The sequence below is a fragment of the Chiloscyllium plagiosum genome, unplaced genomic scaffold (assembly GCF_037043375.1).
Source record: "Chiloscyllium plagiosum isolate Xiang-an unplaced genomic scaffold, Cpla_swu_hap1 HiC_scaffold_35, whole genome shotgun sequence".
NCBI classification, from domain to species: domain Eukaryota; kingdom Metazoa; phylum Chordata; class Chondrichthyes; order Orectolobiformes; family Hemiscylliidae; genus Chiloscyllium; species Chiloscyllium plagiosum.
The window spans coordinates 18,551,195-18,573,921 of record NW_028270173.1 but is presented as its reverse complement, the minus strand read 5'-3'; the positions used below and the strand labels follow the sequence as shown (position 1 = coordinate 18,573,921).

Sequence of the window (22,727 nt, the reverse complement as noted above, 5' to 3'; positions counted from 1 at the left end):
CTGCCATTCTGTGAGACCATCTTCTGCACATCCACCAACCTTTTTCCCAGCTACCATCAAGTCTGGGGTCACTGGACCCGAAAAGTTAACTCTGCTCTCTCCCTCTCTCTGTCTCTCTCTGCCAGACCTGCTGAGTATCTCCGGCGATTTTCTGCTTTAGTTTCCGTTTTGGTTTTCGTTTCTGGAGAGGTGAATTTGAAAAGAGAGCTGGGTCTGAAAAGAGAGTTGTGTTTTTCTTCGGGGGCTGGGGGGGGGACTTTTTTTTTTGGTCGGGATCCTGGGCACGTGACCTCTCCAAAATCGAAACTGACCAGGGAGGAAATCGAAACCGATCTCCCCGGTGGCGTCAGGCGAGAGGGGAGTATCTGAGGCAGGATGTAAGGGCGGTCTCAGCTCGAACAGCGGCACAGAGGCAGCCACAGGAGCCGGAGAATGGGCTGTAACTGGAGCGAGCAATGTCCGGACCCGTGTTCCGAGCCCGTGTCCATTGTGGCGCCCACCCCCAGAGCGGGCAGACCACCTCCAGTTGCCAGTGTCCAGCCTGTTTCTTACGGCTATGAGGAGGTGAGCAATTTGCAGATCCAGAGACCGCACTCCCAGCTGAGTGCCTGCAAGCTGCAAGTGGTTCATAAGCAGCTGTACTGCGCAGTAAGCCAGGAGGAGGAGGAGAGCTATGGGCAGGACAACAAGAATGAGGAGCATCTATTCTTTGGCACCTTCTTCTCGGTGTTGAACCGCGTCCCCGGATACCATGGTACCCTCCAGCGCTGGAGGAATGACCTGCAGCGGGCACACCGTGAGGACACCCACATCCTGGACTGGCCCTACATCTGGCGCCAGGATGGCATCGGCTACCTCAGGACGCTGAGGCTGGTGCAGGAGCTGGTGCAGGAGGAACCCTTCACCCTCGCCGATCAGATCAAGTTGGTGTCTGCAGCGAAGGGGGTGGTGAAGCAGAGGAAGAAGGAGTATCATCGCGCCCAGACTCACAACAAAGCCAATCGGACGCACCAGAAGGTTCTGAAGGCCTGGACTGAGGTAGTGGATACCCTTGAGTACTACTGAAACCAAACCATCTGAAAATCCAGTGGTGGAAAAACACTACCAACTGGTACCCACAGTCTACCAAAATGCCCCACATTTTACTAAGCCTTCCCGAAGGACTTTGCAGCACAAAGACTGGTGGAAGATTGAAATGATTAATTCAAGGACAATTAATGTTAATTCAGAGACCAAATAGATGTCAACTAGCCAGTGATGAAAAGGTATGAGTGGCAAAGGTGACTTGGAGGTGCCGGAGTTGGACTGGGGTGTACAAATCACACAACACCAGGTTACAGCCCAACAGTTTTATTTGGAAGCACTAGCTTTAGGAGCGCTGCTCCTTTATCTGGTGGTTGTGGAGTATAAGTTTGCGAGACACAGAATTTTAGCAAAAGTTTACAGTGTGATGTAACTGAAATTATATAAAGACCTCGATTGTATGTTCAATCTCTCATCTTTTAGAATGACCATGTTGGTTTCAGTTCTTTCATATATAAACGGCAAAACTTTTTAAAAAGTTACATTCTCAAGTGAACTTTAACAATTGGTGTCATGTCGGCCTGGAGAATGTATTGAGGGCGCGAGGTGCCCTGTGTGAGACTGTCTGTGCCACAATGGTCAGACCGATTCTAATCTAAAAAACAAATTTACAGAATCTTACATGGATTCATGCAGCTTTTGAGCAAAGTAAAATGTAATTCTGCAAGTACAAATTCATCCCACAAACTTATATGTGTATGTGTGCACCTAATGTGTGTATGTGTCTGAGGGAAAAGTGGTACGCTCTCTCACAGACACTCATAACCACCCACCTCTCTCACAAGCACACACACACACACAAACAGACTTAACAAACAACCTAGGTCTTTTTCAATATATAACTTCTGTTACACCACACTGTAAATTTTTGCTATAAATTCTGTGTCTTACAATCTTATATTCCATAATCACCTGATGAAGGAGCAGTGCTCCGAAAGCTAGTGCTTCCAAATGTTGGATTATAACCTGTTGTATGATATTTAACTTTAAATGAGTGATAAAAGTGGGGATATAGGCCATGTTCTCATTGAATGGCAGTAGAAGGAGCTCAATGGCCCCCTCTTGTTTCTGACTGCCTGGATATAGCAGCAATTTTAACTTGGGCCATCCTTCGGGGCACTGCTCGGCTATGCTGGCTTTACATTTGAAATTGAGCTCCACTGAAGTCACTAGAGTTTACCATTCGGTGGAGCGTAAACTATAAACTGGTGTTCTATCTGATCCGATGAGATTCCTGCCTGGACCAGATGCAGCAAAAGAGCCCCGATCCCCCCCACCCACTTCAGCAGGGATGCTCGTGGCCTGATCCTAAGGGGTCAGCCTGTCTCAGTTGGCCAAGATATTTGGACTGGATGGGCCAAAAGGTCTCAACATGCTAGGTGAGGGAATGAGAACATGGGAACTGGTCACAAAGCTCCTGACTGCTACCCAGTGAGCTGCAGGAATGTTGGAGAAAGCAGAAATGAGGATACCATTCAGTCCATCAAACCTGCTCTGCCATTCACAGCTACTCTTGTTGTTTCAATACTCCACATTTCTACACACTTGACATATCCCTTGATTCCTAGAGAGATCATAAATATGTCAATCCCAACCCTTCAACTGCAGACAGTTCAGGGAAAGTTCAGTAGATTAACTTCAAAGCTGAAAGGCTTGTCTTCCGAGAGGTTGAGTGTGTTAGGTCTCTGCCTGCTCGAGGTTAGGAGAACGAGAGGGGATCTAATTGAGGTGTATAAGGTGGTCGGGGGTTGACCAAGTAAGACACAGAGCAGGCCTTTCCTCTTGTGGAGTAATTTAGAATAAGAGGTCATAGTTTTAGGAAAAGGGAGTACCAGATTTAAAGCAGAGATGAAGAGGAATTATTTCTCTCAATGGGTCAGGAATTCAAAGAGAGATGGATGCTGGGACACTGAGAAAAGTTAAGGATGAGATGGATGGATTTTTAAAATTAGTTATGTGTTGATGGATTACAGAGAGTGGGCAATAAAGTGGAGCAAAAGCTGAGATGAGATCAGCCATGATTGAATCAAATGGTGGGACATAATCGTATTAAGTGATGGAACAGGCAGAAAACTCTGCAATGTCCACACCTATTCCTAGTTCTTGTGTTCTTATGGTGAATGTATTCCACATTCACACCACAACACCCTTTCCCCTCCTCACATTTACGTGATCTGAGGCAAAGATTATCACTCCTAGACCCAATGGTGAACAGTTACAAACAATTCCTGGGGTTCTGCTCTCAATTGCCCACCCACCTGCTATTCTCGATTGGCCACAGTTACAGAGTCTGAACCCCATAGTCCTTCCATTCATACTGGACTGCAGCAATTCAAGAAAGCAGCTCAGCATCACCTTTCTCCAGGGCAATTAGAGATGGGCTATTAAAGTTGGCAGAGCCAACATCCAAAGAGCAAGTAAAAAGAAAGGCATTGGTCTTTCTTTTAAAACTGAGTCACTTGCAGCTGATTTCCTTGAATTTTTAAACCACAAACATCATTTTTTTACACGCAATCTGAAAATGCTTGCCCCAACGAATAGTGGAATGTTGCTACACCAACTAGCAGAGTCAGACTGGGGCTGAAAGGTCACTGTGGCAGGCTGAGATAACAACAATTAGTAAAGTCAGTCTCGTCTGCTAAAAACCATCATGGCAGGTTGGGACAATAAATATTTAATAAGTAGTTAGCAGGGTCAGCCTGGGAGAGAAGACCATTGTGGCAGAGGTGGTAGTAAAATATCTAATCGTGACATGAGAAAACAATTGCTAGGGTGGTACAGTGGTTCAGTAGTTTGCATTGCTGCCTCGCAGCTCCAGTGACCCACGTTCGAATCCTGTCTATGTGGCGTTTGCACATTCTCCCTGCGTCTGCGGGGGTTTGCTCCGGGTGCTCCGGTTTTGTCCCACAGTCCAACGATGTGCAGGCTAGGTAAATTAGCCATGCTAAATTGCCTGTAGTCTTAAGTGCTTAATCAGGGATGAATGTAGGGGCGTGGGTCTAGTTGGGTTGCTCTTTGCAGGTTCGATGTGGACTTGTTGGGCTGAAGGACCTGTTTCCACAGTGTAGGGAATCTAATCTAATCTAGAATGTTGGGAAAAAAGCCATAGTGGCAGAAGTGGAATGATAACAGGAAGTAACATCATTGGTTTAGGATATATCTGGAGAGAGATAACTCTGACGAACACAGTTGGGCATGCTAATGAGCTAAAAAAAACATGATAACTAAGAGGTATAAAGGGCAATCAAGAATTCGGTTTCTGGTTGCTATGGTTTTTTGTTTGCCAATAAAGACCGACTTCTTGAAAAATTCTCCACGTCTCCTGGTGATTATCTGCATTTTCTCCATGACACCTGACGCCCAGATTCTCTGGCGTCTCATCAGAAACGGGTGTGGGCTTGCTAAAATCCAGGTGTTATAGCCCGACTTCTGAAGCAATTTTTTTTTTAGAATTCATTCTCGGGATGAGGACGTGACTGGCTCGGCCAGCATTTATTTCACGAGATTGCAGGTAAGAGTCATTGCTGTGGGTCTGGAGTTACTTGTAGACCAGACCGGGTAAGAGCAGCAGTTTCCTCCCCTAAAGGAAATGAGTGAATTAGATGGGTTTTCCTGACAATCAACAATGGATGCATGGCCATCGTTAGATTCTTAATTCCAGATTTTTATTGAATTCTCAACCCTCAGTGGCAGGATTCTCTGGGACATGTCCTGAGTCTCTGGATTAACAGGCCACTAGATTTAGAATGAGCTTGATTGTCAAGATGTACTAAATGCAGAGAGCAGTGAAAAGTTTACAAGTCGCCACTTACGCCGCCACTTAGCTACAGATTCTGAAGTACAAATTCTCAGGGGAAAAGATTTAGAAGCATAAAGAAATGAGAAGTCCAGCCTTTCAGATCATGGGAATAAATTAGAAAAATAAAGAAACACCAAGCTGCAAATAGCAGTCCGTCTCCCCCGGCACCCAGCATCCAGTCCGCACCTGGCCTTGACTCCAGACCACGCCAGGGTTCACGTCAAGGTTCTCACTGCCATCAAACCATTCTTGTATCATTTAGAGGCCAGCGGTCTCTGTCAGGCTGAGAAACAAACTGCAACACAGGGCGGGCTGAGAGGCCGTCACATTGGGCCAAGGCTGAGGCCAAGAGCCTGAATCCACCAAGAGCAAAAAAACTGAAGGGCAAAAAAAACCCTTGGGCGGCACAGTGGCTCGGGGTGGCACAGCGGCACAGTGGCTCAGGGGTGGCACAGTGACTCAGGGGTGGCACAGTGGCTCAGGGGTGGCACAGTGGCTCAGGGGTGGCACAGCGGCTCAGTGACTCAGGGGTGGCACAGTGGCTCAGGGGTGGCACAGTGACTCAGGGGTGGCACAGTGGCTCAGGGGTGGCACAGTGGCTCAGGGGTGGCACAGCGGCTCAGTGACTCAGGGGTGGCACAGTGGCTCAGGGGTGGCACAGTGGCTCAGGGGTGGCACAGTGGCTCAGTAGTGGCACAGCGGCACAGTGGCTAAGGGATGGCACAGTGACTCAGGGGTGGCACAGTGGCTCAGGGGTGGCACAGTGGCTCAGAGGTGTCACAGTGGCTCAGGGGTGGCACAGTGGCTCAGGGGTGGCACAGTGGCTCAGGGGTGGCACAGTGGCTCAGGGGTAGCTCAGTGGCTCAGGGGTGGCACTGCAGCTCAGTGGCCCAGGGGTGGCACAGTGGCTCAGGGGTGGCACAGTGGCTCAGGAGTGGCATAGTGGCTCAGGGGTGGCATGGTGGCTCAGTGGCTCAGGGGTGGCATGGCGGCTCAGTGGTTAGCACTCAGGGTGCCAGGGATCTGGATTCAATTCCAGCCTTGGGTGACTGTCTGTGTGGAGTTTGCATTCTCCCAGTGTCTGCATGGGCTTCCTCTGGGTGCTCCAGTTTCCTCCCACATTCCAAAGATGTGCAGGTTAGGGGTGAATTGGCCATACCAGATTTCCCATGGTGTTCAGGGATGTAAAGGTGAGATGCATTAATCAGTGGTTAATGTAAGGGGATAGGTACTCTTTGGAGGGTCAATGTGAACTTGTTGGGCCAAAGGGCCTGTTTCCACACTGTCGGGAATCTTCGACTACAATGTGCCGTCCAAGCCTGCAGCACCATTCAATATGATCATGACTGAGCATGCAATTTCAGTATCCCACTCCAGCTTTCTCTCCATTCTCCTGGATCCCTTTAGCTGCAAGGGCCACATCCAGCTCCCTCTTGAATGAATCTCGCAAACTGTCCCCCAGCATCTTCCTGTGAGAGAGAAGTCCACAGGTTCACAACTCTCTGAGTGAAGAAATTCTTCCCCATCTCAGTTCTGAATGGCTTGCCCCTCATTCTGACACTGTGACCCTGGTTCTGGACTTCCCAACATTGGGAACTGGTGAACCTTTGCTGACCTCGCTCTGTTCTAAGCATGGATCTGGGTGGGTTACAATTTGGAAGGGTCGGTGTGCCCTAACCGAACCTCGGTATGATAGTGGTGAGTAACCTGGACTATTAGGCGGTAGACTGGGGTTTAATTCCCTGCCGGAACGATAGTGACATTTTGAGGGCGTGGTTCGAGTCCTGTTTGTGCATTAACATCTCTGAGCGGACTTCTCATAAAAACAGGCTCGCAAACAAAGGACATTGATAACGGTCTCCATTATCTTTTCTGTGGCAAGTTTTGAACCTTAGTCTATCAAGGCGCCCATTCCAGACTTCCTGCTTTTTGACGACAACTGAAAAATCCCCTTCTGAAGAAAGGTCACTGGACCAGAAACGGTGACTGCTTTCTTTCCCCACTCCCCACCCCCACTCCAGATGCTGACTTTCTCCAGCAATTTCTGTTTCCGAATCTGATTTTGTTGTTACTTCGTCCCATCGGTGGACATGTACCTCCCACCCAAACGAATTGGAACTGAAAAGCCTAAAGCAATTGGTAGCAACAATGAATGGGGGGTTTTCCCTCTCATCCTCCTTCACTCACTCGAATCAAAAAGGGGTCAGTCCCCCTCACAGATTGGAACCTTTCTGGGATAAAGGTGATGCAACACCATCCCCTGCTGCTGGCAGACTGTACTACACCCACAGTGGAAAGTCAAAGTCATCTGAGCAGCATTTTTGTCTGCTCTTCTCGATAGAAGGACAAAGCCCAGTGGCTGGGTAAACATGTAGGTCAACACAGAGGCAAGGTTGAGAAAGCAGAACCTTCACTGTGGTCTGCTGCACGTGCAGGAACTGAACCTGCACTGTTGGCATCATAGAATCACCACAGTGTGGAAGCAGGCCATTCAGACGGACAAGTCCACACCGACCCTTCTGAAGAGAAACCCATGCAGATCCACGTTCAGTCATGATGATATTGAATGGTGGTGCTGTCTTGAAGGGCTGAATGGCACAAGTGAGGACTGCAGTTGCTGGAAATCAGAGTCTCGATTAGAGTGGTGCTGGAAAAGCAACGCAAGTCAGACAGCATCCTGATTTTCCTGCTCCTCGGATTCTGCCTGAATTGAAGGGCTGAATGGCCTACCCCTGCACTTATTTTCTATGTTTCGATGTTAAATGCATGGCTCAGAGATTGACGTGAGTTGGAAGTAACCCTGCGATTAACTGTTCATCCTCATGATTTTATAAACATCAAGAAATTGTTGGCAAAGTGTTTCGACGTTGACAGTGGAGCTGATGCAGCGTACAGTAAAGTCACCACCGTCCTCCAGGAGCACTGCTCTCTGATGAGGGAGCGATCGATGGGTGGTAGTTGAACCTGAGGGGATGAGCTTGAAAAGGGGAATCTTTCATGCTGAGTCCATTTGGCTGTGGGAATTGAAGCCAGGCTGTTGGATTTGTGTTGTATTACAGGCCAGCATGTGAACCAGTTTGTAGGAGGCAGGTAATGAGAGCGCGTGGATCAGCAGTGGACGAAGTTTAACACAGATGGTAGGACACAAGGAAATGGCTGTTTTACAGCAGCAGCGGATTACTTTACAGATAGATATTCAAACATGAAAACAACAATAACTAATATCTGAATCATCTCCACAGAGGTAGCAGAATGATCTAAAGAAGAATTCAAATTGACAACAAATCAAAATTTCACATAAGAACATTCTATCTAATACCAATGAAAGAGAGAGCGCCGCCGTCCAATCCTCGGTAGTATAGTGGTTAGTATCCCCGCCTGTCACGCGGGAGACCGGGGTTCAATTCCCCGCCGGGGAGTCGGTGGCATTTTGAGGGGTCAGCTCCATATCTCAACTCCGGAGTGCCGTCTTCAAGTCCCGTTTGCTCCAAAGGTGTGCATTCACATGTCCGAGCAGTCTGCTCTTGTAAACAATCTGACCAACAAACAAAACCGAAAATTGTCTCAATTCTGCTCTCCCTGGCAAACTTACACTTTCATCTATCCAGGCACCCATTCGAGACTTCCTGCTTTTTGACGACAAATGAAAAATGCCGTCCTGAAGAATGGTCACTGGACCAGAAACGTTGACTGCGTTCTTCCCCCACTCTCACCCCCACTCCAGATGCTGACTTTCTCCAGCAATTTCTGTTTCCCATTCTGATTTTCTTGTTACTTCGTCCCGTCAGTGGGCATATAACTCCCGCGCAAACGGAGTGCAAATGAAAACCTTTAAGCAACCGGTAGCGACAAATGAATGTGAGGTTTTTTTACACCCTCCCTCACATCAAAAAGGGGTCAGTCCCCCTCAGAGATTGGACCCGATCCTGCGATTAAGGTGATGCAACACCATCCCCTGCTGCTGGCAGACTGTACTACACCCACAGTGGAAAGTCAAAGTCATCTGAGAAGCATTTTTGTCTGCTCTTCTCGATAGAAGGACAAAGCCCAGTGGCTGGGTTAACATGTAGGTCAACACAGAGGCAAGGTTGAGAAAGCAGAACCTTCACTGTGGTCTGCTGCACGTGCAGGAACTGAACCTACACTGTTGGCATCATAGAATCACCACAGTGTGGAAGCAGGCCATTCAGACGGACAAGTCCACACCGACCCTTCTGAAGAGAAACCCATGCAGATCCACGTTCAGTCATGATGATATTGAATGGTGGTGCTGTCTTGAAGGGCTGAATGGCACAAGTGAGGACTGCAGTTGCTGGAAATCAGAGTCTCGATTAGAGTGGTGCTGGAAAAGCAACGCAAGTCAGACAGCATCCTGATTTTCCTGCTCCTCGGATTCTGCCTGAATTGAAGGGCTGAATGGCCTACCCCTGCACTTATTTTCTATGTTTCGATGTTAAATGCATGGCTCAGAGATTGACGTGAGTTGGAAGTAACCCTGCGATTAACTGTTCATCCTCATGATTTTATAAACATCAAGAAATTGTTGGCAAAGTGTTTCGACGTTGACAGTGGAGCTGATGCAGCGTACAGTAAAGTCACCACCGTCCTCCAGGAGCACTGCTCTCTGATGAGGGAGCGATCGATGGGTGGTAGTTGAACCTGAGGGGATGAGCTTGAAAAGGGGAATCTTTCATGCTGAGTCCATTTGGCTGTGGGAATTGAAGCCAGGCTGTTGGATTTGTGTTGTATTACAGGCCAGCGTGTGAACCAGTTTGTAGGAGGCAGGTAATGAGAGCGCGTGGATCAGCAGTGGACGAAGTTGAACACAGATGGTAGGACACAAGGAAATGGCTGTTTTATAGCAGCAGCGGATTACTTTACAGATAGATATTCAAACATGAAAACAACAATAACTAATATCTGAATCATCTCCACAGAGGTAGCAGAATGATCTAAAGAAGAATTCAAATTGACAACAAATCAAAATTTCACATACGAACATTCTATCTAATACCAATGAAACAGAGGGCGCCGCCGTCCAATCCTCGGTAGTATAGTGGTTAGTATCCCCGCCTGTCACGCGGGAGACCGGGGTTCAATTCCCCGCCGGGGAGTCGGTGGCATTTTGAGGGGTAAGCTCCATATCTCAACTCCGGAGTGCCGTATTCAAGTCCCGTTTGCTCCAAAGGTGTGCATTCACATGTCCGAGCAGTCTGCTCTTGTAAACAATCTGACCAACAAACAAAACCGAAAATTGTCTCAATTCTGCTCTCCCTGGCAAACTTACACTTTCATCTATCCAGGCACCCATTCGAGACTTCCTGCTTTTTGACGACAAATGAAAAATGCCGTCCTGAAGAATGGTCACTGGACCAGAAACGTTGACTGCGTTCTTCCCCCACTCTCACCCCCACTCCAGATGCTGACTTTCTCCAGCAATTTCTGTTTCCCATTCTGATTTTCTTGTTACTTCGTCCCGTCAGTGGGCATATAACTCCCGCGCAAACGGAGTGCAAATGAAAACCTTTAAGCAACCGGTAGCGACAAATGAATGTGAGGTTTTTTTACACCCTCCCTCACATCAAAAAGGGGTCAGTCCCCCTCAGAGATTGGACCCGATCCTGCGATTAAGGTGATGCAACACCATCCCCTGCTGCTGGCAGACTGTACTACACCCACAGTGGAAAGTCAAAGTCATCTGAGAAGCATTTTTGTCTGCTCTTCTCGATAGAAGGACAAAGCCCAGTGGCTGGGTTAACATGTAGGTCAACACAGAGGCAAGGTTGAGAAAGCAGAACCTTCACTGTGGTCTGCTGCACGTGCAGGAAGTGAACCTACACTGTTGGCATCATAGAATCACCACAGTGTGGAAGCAGGCCATTCAGACGGACAAGTCCACACCGACCCTTCTGAAGAGAAACCCATGCAGATCCACGTTCAGTCATGATGATATTGAATGGTGGTGCTGTCTTGAAGGGCTGAATGGCACAAGTGAGGACTGCAGTTGCTGGAAATCAGAGTCTCGATTAGAGTGGTGCTGGAAAAGCAACGCAAGTCAGACAGCATCCTGATTTTCCTGCTCCTCGGATTCTGCCTGAATTGAAGGGCTGAATGGCCTACCCCTGCACTTATTTTCTATGTTTCGATGTTAAATGCATGGCTCAGAGATTGACGTGAGTTGGAAGTAACCCTGCGATTAACTGTTCATCCTCATGATTTTATAAACATCAAGAAATTGTTGGCAAAGTGTTTCGACGTTGACAGTGGAGCTGATGCAGCGTACAGTAAAGTCACCACCGTCCTCCAGGAGCACTGCTCTCTGATGAGGGAGCGATCGATGGGTGGTAGTTGAACCTGAGGGGATGAGCTTGAAAAGGGGAATCTTTCATGCTGAGTCCATTTGGCTGTGGGAATTGAAGCCAGGCTGTTGGATTTGTGTTGTATTACAGGCCAGCGTGTGAACCAGTTTGTAGGAGGCAGGTAATGAGAGCGCGTGGATCAGCAGTGGACGAAGTTGAACACAGATGGTAGGACACAACGAAATGGCTGTTTTACAGCAGCAGCGGATTACTTTACAGATAGATATTCAAACATGAAAACAACAATAACTAATATCTGAATCATCTCCACAGAGGTAGCAGAATGATCTAAAGAAGAATTCAAATTGACAACAAATCAAAATTTCACATAAGAACATTCTATCTAATACCAATGAAACAGAGAGCGACGCCGTCCAATCCTCGGTAGTATAGTGGTTAGTATCCCCGCCTGTCACGCGGGAGACCGGGGTTCAATTCCCCGCCGGGGAGTCGGTGGCATTTTGAGGGGTCAGCTCCATATCTCAACCCCGGAGTGCCGTATTCAAGTCCCGTTTGCTCCAAAGGTGTGCATTCACATGTCCGAGCAGTCTGCTCTTGTAAACAATCTGACCAACAAACAAAACCGAAAATTGTCTCAATTCTGCTCTCCCTGGCAAACTTACACTTTCATCTATCCAGGCACCCATTCGAGACTTCCTGCTTTTTGACGACAAATGAAAAATGCCGTCCTGAAGAATGGTCACTGGACCAGAAACGTTGACTGCGTTCTTCCCCCACTCACACCCCCACTCCAGATGCTGACTTTCTCCAGCAATTTCTGTTTCCCATTCTGATTTTCTTGTTACTTCGTCCCGTCAGTGGGCATATAACTCCCGCGCAAACGGAGTGCAAATGAAAACCTTTAAGCAACCGGTAGCGACAAATGAATGTGAGGTTTTTTTACACCCTCCCTCACATCAAAAAGGGGTCAGTCCCCCTCAGAGATTGGACCCGATCCTGCGATTAAGGTGATGCAACACCATCCCCTGCTGCTGGCAGACTGTACTACACCCACAGTGGAAAGTCAAAGTCATCTGAGAAGCATTTTTGTCTGCTCTTCTCGACAGAAGGACAAAGCCCAGTGGCTGGGTTAACATGTAGGTCAACACAGAGGCAAGGTTGAGAAAGCAGAACCTTCACTGTGGTCTGCTGCACGTGCAGGAACTGAACCTACACTGTTGGCATCATAGAATCACCACAGTGTGGAAGCAGGCCATTCAGACGGACAAGTCCACACCGACCCTTCTGAAGAGAAACCCATGCAGATCCACGTTCAGTCATGATGATATTGAATGGTGGTGCTGTCTTGAAGGGCTGAATGGCACAAGTGAGGACTGCAGTTGCTGGAAATCAGAGTCTCGATTAGAGTGGTGCTGGAAAAGCAACGCAAGTCAGACAGCATCCTGATTTTCCTGCTCCTCGGATTCTGCCTGAATTGAAGGGCTGAATGGCCTACCCCTGCACTTATTTTCTATGTTTCGATGTTAAATGCATGGCTCAGAGATTGACGTGAGTTGGAAGTAACCCTGCGATTAACTGTTCATCCTCATGATTTTATAAACATCAAGAAATTGTTGGCAAAGTGTTTCGACGTTGACAGTGGAGCTGATGCAGCGTAAAGTCACCACCGTCCTCCAGGAGCACTGCTCTCTGATGAGGGAGCGATCGATGGGTGGTAGTTGAACCTGAGGGGATGAGCTTGAAAAGGGGAATCTTTCATGCTGAGTCCATTTGGCTGTGGGAATTGAAGCCAGGCTGTTGGATTTGTGTTGTATTACAGGCCAGCGTGTGAACCAGTTTGTAGGAGGCAGGTAATGAGAGCGCGTGGATCAGCAGTGGACGAAGTTGAACACAGATGGTAGGACACAAGGAAATGGCTGTTTTATAGCAGCAGCGGATTACTTTACAGATAGATATTCAAACATGAAAACAACAATAACTAATATCTGAATCATCTCCACAGAGGTAGCAGAATGATCTAAAGAAGAATTCAAATTGACAACAAATCAAAATTTCACATACGAACATTCTATCTAATACCAATGAAACAGAGGGCGCCGCCGTCCAATCCTCGGTAGTATAGTGGTTAGTATCCCCGCCTGTCACGCGGGAGACCGGGGTTCAATTCCCCGCCGGGGAGTCGGTGGCATTTTGAGGGGTCAGCTCCATTTCTCAACCCCGGAGTGCCGTATTCAAGTCCCGTTTGCTCCAAAGGTGTGCATTCACATGTCCGAGCAGTCTGCTCTTGTAAACAATCTGACCAACAAACAAAACCGAAAATTGTCTCAATTCTGCTCTCCCTGGCAAACTGACACTTTCATCTATCCAGGCACCCATTCGAGACTTCCTGCTTTTTGACGACAAATGAAAAATGCCGTCCTGAAGAATGGTCACTGGACCAGAAACGTTGACTGCGTTCTTCCCCCACTCACACCCCCACTCCAGATGCTGACTTTCTCCAGCAATTTCTGTTTCCCATTCTGATTTTCTTGTTACTTCGTCCCGTCAGTGGGCATATAACTCCCGCGCAAACGGAGTGCAAATGAAAACCTTTAAGCAACCGGTAGCGACAAATGAATGTGAGGTATTTTTACACCCTCCCTCACATCAAAAAGGGGTCAGTCCCCCTCAGAGATTGGACCCGATCCTGCGATTAAGGTGATGCAACACCATCCCCTGCTGCTGGCAGACTGTACTACACCCACAGTGGAAAGTCAAAGTCATCTGAGAAGCATTTTTGTCTGCTCTTCTCGACAGAAGGACAAAGCCCAGTGGCTGGGTTAACATGTAGGTCAACACAGAGGCTAGGTTGAGAAAGCAGAACCTTCACTGTGGTCTGCTGCACGTGCAGGAACTGAACCTACACTGTTGGCATCATAGAATCACCACAGTGTGGAAGCAGGCCATTCAGACGGACAAGTCCACACCGACCCTTCTGAAGAGAAACCCATGCAGATCCACGTTCAGTCATGATGATATTGAATGGTGGTGCTGTCTTGAAGGGCTGAATGGCACAAGTGAGGACTGCAGTTGCTGGAAATCAGAGTCTCGATTAGAGTGGTGCTGGAAAAGCAACGCAAGTCAGACAGCATCCTGATTTTCCTGCTCCTCGGATTCTGCCTGAATTGAAGGGCTGAATGGCCTACCCCTGCACTTATTTTCTATGTTTCGATGTTAAATGCATGGCTCAGAGATTGACGTGAGTTGGAAGTAACCCTGCGATTAACTGTTCATCCTCATGATTTTATAAACATCAAGAAATTGTTGGCAAAGTGTTTCGACGTTGACAGTGGAGCTGATGCAGCGTACAGTAAAGTCACCACCGTCCTCCAGGAGCACTGCTCTCTGATGAGGGAGCGATCGATGGGTGGTAGTTGAAGCTGAGGGGATGAGCTTGAAAAGGGGAATCTTTCATGCTGAGTCCATTTGGCTGTGGGAATTGAAGCCAGGCTGTTGGATTTGTGTTGTATTACAGGCCAGCGTGTGAACCAGTTTGTAGGAGGCAGGTAATGAGAGCGCGTGGATCAGCAGTGGACGAAGTTGAACACAGATGGTAGGACACAACGAAATGGCTGTTTTACAGCAGCAGCGGATTACTTTACAGATAGATATTCAAACATGAAAACAACAATAACTAATATCTGAATCATCTCCACAGAGGTAGCAGAATGATCTAAAGAAGAATTCAAATTGACAACAAATCAAAATTTCACATAAGAACATTCTATCTAATACCAATGAAACAGAGAGCGACGCCGTCCAATCCTCGGTAGTATAGTGGTTAGTATCCCCGCCTGTCACGCGGGAGACCGGGGTTCAATTCCCCGCCGGGGAGTCGGTGGCATTTTGAGGGGTCAGCTCCATATCTCAACCCCGGAGTGCCGTTTTCAAGTCCCGTTTGCTCCAAAGGTGTGCATTCACATGTCCGAGCAGTCTGCTCTTGTAAACAATCTGACCAACAAACAAAACCGAAAATTGTCTCAATTCTGCTCTCCCTGGCAAACTTACACTTTCATCTATCCAGGCACCCATTCGAGACTTCCTGCTTTTTGACGACAAATGAAAAATGCCGTCCTGAAGAATGGTCACTGGACCAGAAACGTTGACTGCGTTCTTCCCCCACTCACACCCCCACTCCAGATGCTGACTTTCTCCAGCAATTTCTGTTTCCCATTCTGATTTTCTTGTTACTTCGTCCCGTCAGTGGGCATATAACTCCCGCGCAAACGGAGTGCAAATGAAAACCTTTAAGCAACCGGTAGCGACAAATGAATGTGAGGTTTTTTTACACCCTCCCTCACATCAAAAAGGGGTCAGTCCCCCTCAGAGATTGGACCCGATCCTGCGATTAAGGTGATGCAACACCATCCCCTGCTGCTGGCAGACTGTACTACACCCACAGTGGAAAGTCAAAGTCATCTGAGAAGCATTTTTGTCTGCTCTTCTCGATAGAAGGACAAAGCCCAGTGGCTGGGTTAACATGTAGGTCAACACAGAGGCAAGGTTGAGAAAGCAGAACCTTCACTGTGGTCTGCTGCACGTGCAGGAAGTGAACCTACACTGTTGGCATCATAGAATCACCACAGTGTGGAAGCAGGCCATTCAGACGGACAAGTCCACACCGACCCTTCTGAAGAGAAACCCATGCAGATCCACGTTCAGTCATGATGATATTGAATGGTGGTGCTGTCTTGAAGGGCTGAATGGCACAAGTGAGGACTGCAGTTGCTGGAAATCAGAGTCTCGATTAGAGTGGTGCTGGAAAAGCAACGCAAGTCAGACAGCATCCTGATTTTCCTGCTCCTCGGATTCTGCCTGAATTGAAGGGCTGAATGGCCTACCCCTGCACTTATTTTCTATGTTTCGATGTTAAATGCATGGCTCAGAGATTGACGTGAGTTGGAAGTAACCCTGCGATTAACTGTTCATCCTCATGATTTTATAAACATCAAGAAATTGTTGGCAAAGTGTTTCGACGTTGACAGTGGAGCTGATGCAGCGTACAGTAAAGTCACCACCGTCCTCCAGGAGCACTGCTCTCTGATGAGGGAGCGATCGATGGGTGGTAGTTGAACCTGAGGGGATGAGCTTGAAAAGGGGAATCTTTCATGCTGAGTCCATTTGGCTGTGGGAATTGAAGCCAGGCTGTTGGATTTGTGTTGTATTACAGGCCAGCGTGTGAACCAGTTTGTAGGAGGCAGGTAATGAGAGCGCGTGGATCAGCAGTGGACGAAGTTGAACACAGATGGTAGGACACAACGAAATGGCTGTTTTACAGCAGCAGCGGATTACTTTACAGATAGATATTCAAACATGAAAACAACAATAACTAATATCTGAATCATCTCCACAGAGGTAGCAGAATGATCTAAAGAAGAATTCAAATTGACAACAAATCAAAATTTCACATAAGAACATTCTATCTAATACCAATGAAACAGAGAGCGACGCCGTCCAATCCTCGGTAGTATAGTGGTTAGTATCCCCGCCTGTCACGCGGGAGACCGGGGTTCAATTCCCCGCCGGGGAGTCGGTGGCATTTTGAGGGGTCAGCTCCATATCTCAACCCCGGAGTGCCGTATTCAAGTCCCGTTTGCTCCAAAGGTGTGCATTCACATGTCCGAGCAGTCTGCTCTTGTAAACAATCTGACCAACAAACAAAACCGAAAATTGTCTCAATTCTGCTCTCCCTGGCAAACTTACACTTTCATCTATCCAGGCACCCATTCGAGACTTCCTGCTTTTTGACGACAAATGAAAAATGCCGTCCTGAAGAATGGTCACTGGACCAGAAACGTTGACTGCGTTCTTCCCCCACTCACACCCCCACTCCAGATGCTGACTTTCTCCAGCAATTTCTGTTTCCCATTCTGATTTTCTTGTTACTTCGTCCCGTCAGTGGGCATATAACTCCCGCGCAAACGGAGTGCAAATGAAAACCTTTAAGCAACCGGTAGCGACAAATGAATGTGAGGTTTTTTTACACCCTCCCTCACATCAAAAAGGGGTCAGTCCCCCTCAGAGATTGGACCCGATCCTGCGATTAAGGTGATGCAACACCATCCCCTGCTGCTGGCAGACTGTACTACACCCACAGTGGAAAGTCAAAGTCATCTGAGAAGCATTTTTGTCTGCTCTTCTCGACAGAAGGACAAAGCCCAGTGGCTGGGTTAACATGTAGGTCAACACAGAGGCAAGGTTGAGAAAGCAGAACCTTCACTGTGGTCTGCTGCACGTGCAGGAACTGAACCTACACTGTTGGCATCATAGAATCACCACAGTGTGGAAGCAGGCCATTCAGACGGACAAGTCCACACCGACCCTTCTGAAGAGAAACCCATGCAGATCCACGTTCAGTCATGATGATATTGAATGGTGGTGCTGTCTTGAAGGGCTGAATGGCACAAGTGAGGACTGCAGTTGCTGGAAATCAGAGTCTCGATTAGAGTGGTGCTGGAAAAGCAACGCAAGTCAGACAGCATCCTGATTTTCCTGCTCCTCGGATTCTGCCTGAATTGAAGGGCTGAATGGCCTACCCCTGCACTTATTTTCTATGTTTCGATGTTAAATGCATGGCTCAGAGATTGACGTGAGTTGGAAGTAACCCTGCGATTAACTGTTCATCCTCATGATTTTATAAACATCAAGAAATTGTTGGCAAAGTGTTTCGACGTTGACAGTGGAGCTGATGCAGCGTACAGTAAAGTCACCACCGTCCTCCAGGAGCACTGCTCTCTGATGAGGGAGCGATCGATGGGTGGTAGTTGAACCTGAGGGGATGAGCTTGAAAAGGGGAATCTTTCATGCTGAGTCCATTTGGCTGTGGGAATTGAAGCCAGGCTGTTGGATTTGTGTTGTATTACAGGCCAGCGTGTGAACCAGTTTGTAGGAGGCAGGTAATGAGAGCGCGTGGATCAGCAGTGGACGAAGTTGAACACAGATGGTAGGACACAAGGAAATGGCTGTTTTACAGCAGCAGCGGATTACTTTACAGATAGATATTCAAACATGAAAACAACAATAACTAATATCTGAATCATCTCCACAGAGGTAGCAGAATGATCTAAAGAAGAATTCAAATTGACAACAAATCAAAATTTCACATAAGAACATTCTATCTAATACCAATGAAACAGAGAGCGACGCCGTCCAATCCTCGGTAGTATAGTGGTTAGTATCCCCGCCTGTCACGCGGGAGACCGGGGTTCAATTCCCCGCCGGGGAGTCGGTGGCATTTTGAGGGGTCAGCTCCATATCTCAACCCCGGAGTGCCGTTTTCAAGTCCCGTTTGCTCCAAAGGTGTGCATTCACATGTCCGAGCAGTCTGCTCTTGTAAACAATCTGACCAACAAACAAAACCGAAAATTGTCTCAATTCTGCTCTCCCTGGCAAACTTACACTTTCATCTATCCAGGCACCCATTCGAGACTTCCTGCTTTTTGACGACAAATGAAAAATGCCGTCCTGAAGAATGGTCACTGGACCAGAAACGTTGACTGCGTTCTTCCCCCACTCACACCCCCACTCCAGATGCTGACTTTCTCCAGCAATTTCTGTTTCCCATTCTGATTTTCTTGTTACTTCGTCCCGTCAGTGGGCATATAACTCCCGCGCAAACGGAGTGCAAATGAAAACCTTTAAGCAACCGGTAGCGACAAATGAATGTGAGGTTTTTTTACACCCTCCCTCACATCAAAAAGGGGTCAGTCCCCCTCAGAGATTGGACCCGATCCTGCGATTAAGGTGATGCAACACCATCCCCTGCTGCTGGCAGACTGTACTACACCCACAGTGGAAAGTCAAAGTCATCTGAGAAGCATTTTTGTCTGCTCTTCTCGATAGAAGGACAAAGCCCAGTGGCTGGGTTAACATGTAGGTCAACACAGAGGCAAGGTTGAGAAAGCAGAACCTTCACTGTGGTCTGCTGCACGTGCAGGAAGTGAACCTACACTGTTGGCATCATAGAATCACCACAGTGTGGAAGCAGGCCATTCAGACGGACAAGTCCACACCGACCCTTCTGAAGAGAAACCCATGCAGATCCACGTTCAGTCATGATGATATTGAATGGTGGTGCTGTCTTGAAGGGCTGAATGGCACAAGTGAGGACTGCAGTTGCTGGAAATCAGAGTCTCGATTAGAGTGGTGCTGGAAAAGCAACGCAAGTCAGACAGCATCCTGATTTTCCTGCTCCTCGGATTCTGCCTGAATTGAAGGGCTGAATGGCCTACCCCTGCACTTATTTTCTATGTTTCGATGTTAAATGCATGGCTCAGAGATTGACGTGAGTTGGAAGTAACCCTGCGATTAACTGTTCATCCTCATGATTTTATAAACATCAAGAAATTGTTGGCAAAGTGTTTCGACGTTGACAGTGGAGCTGATGCAGCGTACAGTAAAGTCACCACCGTCCTCCAGGAGCACTGCTCTCTGATGAGGGAGCGATCGATGGGTGGTAGTTGAACCTGAGGGGATGAGCTTGAAAAGGGGAATCTTTCATGCTGAGTCCATTTGGCTGTGGGAATTGAAGCCAGGCTGTTGGATTTGTGTTGTATTACAGGCCAGCGTGTGAACCAGTTTGTAGGAGGCAGGTAATGAGAGCGCGTGGATCAGCAGTGGACGAAGTTGAACACAGATGGTAGGACACAACGAAATGGCTGTTTTACAGCAGCAGCGGATTACTTTACAGATAGATATTCAAACATGAAAACAACAATAACTAATATCTGAATCATCTCCACAGAGGTAGCAGAATGATCTAAAGAAGAATTCAAATTGACAACAAATCAAAATTTCACATAAGAACATTCTATCTAATACCAATGAAACAGAGAGCGACGCCGTCCAATCCTCGGTAGTATAGTGGTTAGTATCCCCGCCTGTCACGCGGGAGACCGGGGTTCAATTCCCCGCCGGGGAGTCGGTGGCATTTTGAGGGGTCAGCTCCATATCTCAACCCCGGAGTGCCGTATTCAAGTCCCGTTTGCTCCAAAGGTGTGCATTCACATGTCCGAGCAGTCTGCTCTTGTAAACAATCTGACCAACAAACAAAACCGAAAATTGTCTCAATTCTGCTCTCCCTGGCAAACTTACACTTTCATCTATCCAGGCACCCATTCGAGACTTCCTGCTTTTTGACGACAAATGAAAAATGCCGTCCTGAAGAATGGTCACTGGACCAGAAACGTTGACTGCGTTCTTCCCCCACTCACACCCCCACTCCAGATGCTGACTTTCTCCAGCAATTTCTGTTTCCCATTCTGATTTTCTTGTTACTTCGTCCCGTCAGTGGGCATATAACTCCCGCGCAAACGGAGTGCAAATGAAAACCTTTAAGCAACCGGTAGCGACAAATGAATGTGAGGTTTTTTTACACCCTCCCTCACATCAAAAAGGGGTCAGTCCCCCTCAGAGATTGGACCCGATCCTGCGATTAAGGTGATGCAACACCATCCCCTGCTGCTGGCAGACTGTACTACACCCACAGTGGAAAGTCAAAGTCATCTGAGAAGCATTTTTGTCTGCTCTTCTCGACAGAAGGACAAAGCCCAGTGGCTGGGTTAACATGTAGGTCAACACAGAGGCAAGGTTGAGAAAGCAGAACCTTCACTGTGGTCTGCTGCACGTGCAGGAACTGAACCTACACTGTTGGCATCATAGAGTCACCACAGTGTGGAAGCAGGCCATTCAGACGGACAAGTCCACACCGACCCTTCTGAAGAGAAACCCATGCAGATCCACGTTCAGTCATGATGATATTGAATGGTGGTGCTGTCTTGAAGGGCTGAATGGCACAAGTGAGGACTGCAGTTGCTGGAAATCAGAGTCTCGATTAGAGTGGTGCTGGAAAAGCAACGCAAGTCAGACAGCATCCTGATTTTCCTGCTCCTCGGATTCTGCCTGAATTGAAGGGCTGAATGGCCTACCCCTGCACTTATTTTCTATGTTTCGATGTTAAATGCATGGCTCAGAGATTGACGTGAGTTGGAAGTAACCCTGCGATTAACTGTTCATCCTCATGATTTTATAAACATCAAGAAATTGTTGGCAAAGTGTTTCGACGTTGACAGTGGAGCTGATGCAGCGTAAAGTCACCACCGTCCTCCAGGAGCACTGCTCTCTGATGAGGGAGCGATCGATGGGTGGTAGTTGAACCTGAGGGGATGAGCTTGAAAAGGGGAATCTTTCATGCTGAGTCCATTTGGCTGTGGGAATTGAAGCCAGGCTGTTGGATTTGTGTTGTATTACAGGCCAGCGTGTGAACCAGTTTGTAGGAGGCAGGTAATGAGAGCGCGTGGATCAGCAGTGGACGAAGTTGAACACAGATGGTAGGACACAACGAAATGGCTGTTTTACAGCAGCAGCGGATTACTTTACAGATAGATATTCAAACATGAAAACAACAATAACTAATATCTGAATCATCTCCACAGAGGTAGCAGAATGATCTAAAGAAGAATTCAAATTGACAACAAATCAAAATTTCACATAAGAACATTCTATCTAATACCAATGAAACAGAGAGCGACGCCGTCCAATCCTCGGTAGTATAGTGGTTAGTATCCCCGCCTGTCACGCGGGAGACCGGGGTTCAATTCCCCGCCGGGGAGTCGGTGGCATTTTGAGGGGTCAGCTCCATATCTCAACCCCGGAGTGCCGTATTCAAGTCCCGTTTGCTCCAAAGGTGTGCATTCACATGTCCGAGCAGTCTGCTCTTGTAAACAATCTGACCAACAAACAAAACCGAAAATTGTCTCAATTCTGCTCTCCCTGGCAAACTTACACTTTCATCTATCCAGGCACCCATTCGAGACTTCCTGCTTTTTGACGACAAATGAAAAATGCCGTCCTGAAGAATGGTCACTGGACCAGAAACGTTGACTGCGTTCTTCCCCCACTCACACCCCCACTCCAGATGCTGACTTTCTCCAGCAATTTCTGTTTCCCATTCTGATTTTCTTGTTACTTCGTCCCGTCAGTGGGCATATAACTCCCGCGCAAACGGAGTGCAAATGAAAACCTTTAAGCAACCGGTAGCGACAAATGAATGTGAGGTTTTTTTACACCCTCCCTCACATCAAAAAGGGGTCAGTCCCCCTCAGAGATTGGACCCGATCCTGCGATTAAGGTGATGCAACACCATCCCCTGCTGCTGGCAGACTGTACTACACCCACAGTGGAAAGTCAAAGTCATCTGAGAAGCATTTTTGTCTGCTCTTCTCGACAGAAGGACAAAGCCCAGTGGCTGGGTTAACATGTAGGTCAACACAGAGGCAAGGTTGAGAAAGCAGAACCTTCACTGTGGTCTGCTGCACGTGCAGGAACTGAACCTACACTGTTGGCATCATAGAGTCACCACAGTGTGGAAGCAGGCCATTCAGACGGACAAGTCCACACCGACCCTTCTGAAGAGAAACCCATGCAGATCCACGTTCAGTCATGATGATATTGAATGGTGGTGCTGTCTTGAAGGGCTGAATGGCACA

The 22,727-nt window shown here is 47.7% G+C and overlaps 1 protein-coding gene and 9 non-coding genes across 10 annotated transcripts; all 10 read left to right on the top strand.

The window, feature by feature from the left end:
- Nucleotides 1–396: 396 nt before the first annotated feature.
- On the top strand, nucleotides 397–4,394 carry LOC148140401 (uncharacterized). The gene has a single exon (XM_087979334.1). It carries the CDS (start codon nucleotides 433–435, stop codon nucleotides 1,063–1,065), a length of 633 nt encoding a protein of 210 aa, XP_087835460.1. The 5' UTR covers nucleotides 397–432; the 3' UTR covers nucleotides 1,066–4,394.
- Nucleotides 4,395–8,229: 3,835 nt separating this feature from the next.
- On the top strand, nucleotides 8,230–8,301 carry trnad-guc (transfer RNA aspartic acid (anticodon GUC)). The gene has a single exon. It is a non-coding gene; the product is annotated as a tRNA-Asp (tRNA).
- A 1,623-nt stretch (nucleotides 8,302–9,924) lies between these two features.
- On the top strand, nucleotides 9,925–9,996 carry trnad-guc (transfer RNA aspartic acid (anticodon GUC)). The gene has a single exon. It is a non-coding gene; the product is annotated as a tRNA-Asp (tRNA).
- A 1,623-nt stretch (nucleotides 9,997–11,619) lies between these two features.
- On the top strand, nucleotides 11,620–11,691 carry trnad-guc (transfer RNA aspartic acid (anticodon GUC)). The gene has a single exon. It is a non-coding gene; the product is annotated as a tRNA-Asp (tRNA).
- Nucleotides 11,692–13,309: 1,618 nt separating this feature from the next.
- trnad-guc (transfer RNA aspartic acid (anticodon GUC)) lies at nucleotides 13,310–13,381 on the top strand. Its single transcript has one exon. It is a non-coding gene; the product is annotated as a tRNA-Asp (tRNA).
- A 1,623-nt stretch (nucleotides 13,382–15,004) lies between these two features.
- trnad-guc (transfer RNA aspartic acid (anticodon GUC)) lies at nucleotides 15,005–15,076 on the top strand. Its single transcript has one exon. It is a non-coding gene; the product is annotated as a tRNA-Asp (tRNA).
- Nucleotides 15,077–16,699: 1,623 nt separating this feature from the next.
- On the top strand, nucleotides 16,700–16,771 carry trnad-guc (transfer RNA aspartic acid (anticodon GUC)). The gene has a single exon. It is a non-coding gene; the product is annotated as a tRNA-Asp (tRNA).
- Nucleotides 16,772–18,394: 1,623 nt separating this feature from the next.
- On the top strand, nucleotides 18,395–18,466 carry trnad-guc (transfer RNA aspartic acid (anticodon GUC)). The gene has a single exon. It is a non-coding gene; the product is annotated as a tRNA-Asp (tRNA).
- Nucleotides 18,467–20,089: 1,623 nt separating this feature from the next.
- Nucleotides 20,090–20,161, top strand: trnad-guc (transfer RNA aspartic acid (anticodon GUC)). The gene has a single exon. It is a non-coding gene; the product is annotated as a tRNA-Asp (tRNA).
- A 1,618-nt stretch (nucleotides 20,162–21,779) lies between these two features.
- On the top strand, nucleotides 21,780–21,851 carry trnad-guc (transfer RNA aspartic acid (anticodon GUC)). Its single transcript has one exon. It is a non-coding gene; the product is annotated as a tRNA-Asp (tRNA).
- The last annotated feature ends 876 nt before the right edge of the window (nucleotides 21,852–22,727 follow it).

Bases quoted from the DNA above. Each gene is read 5' to 3' on its own strand.
- LOC148140401 (XM_087979334.1), top strand. From the start codon at position 433: ATGGGCTGTAACTGGAGCGAGCAATGTCCGGACCCGTGTTCCGAGCCC.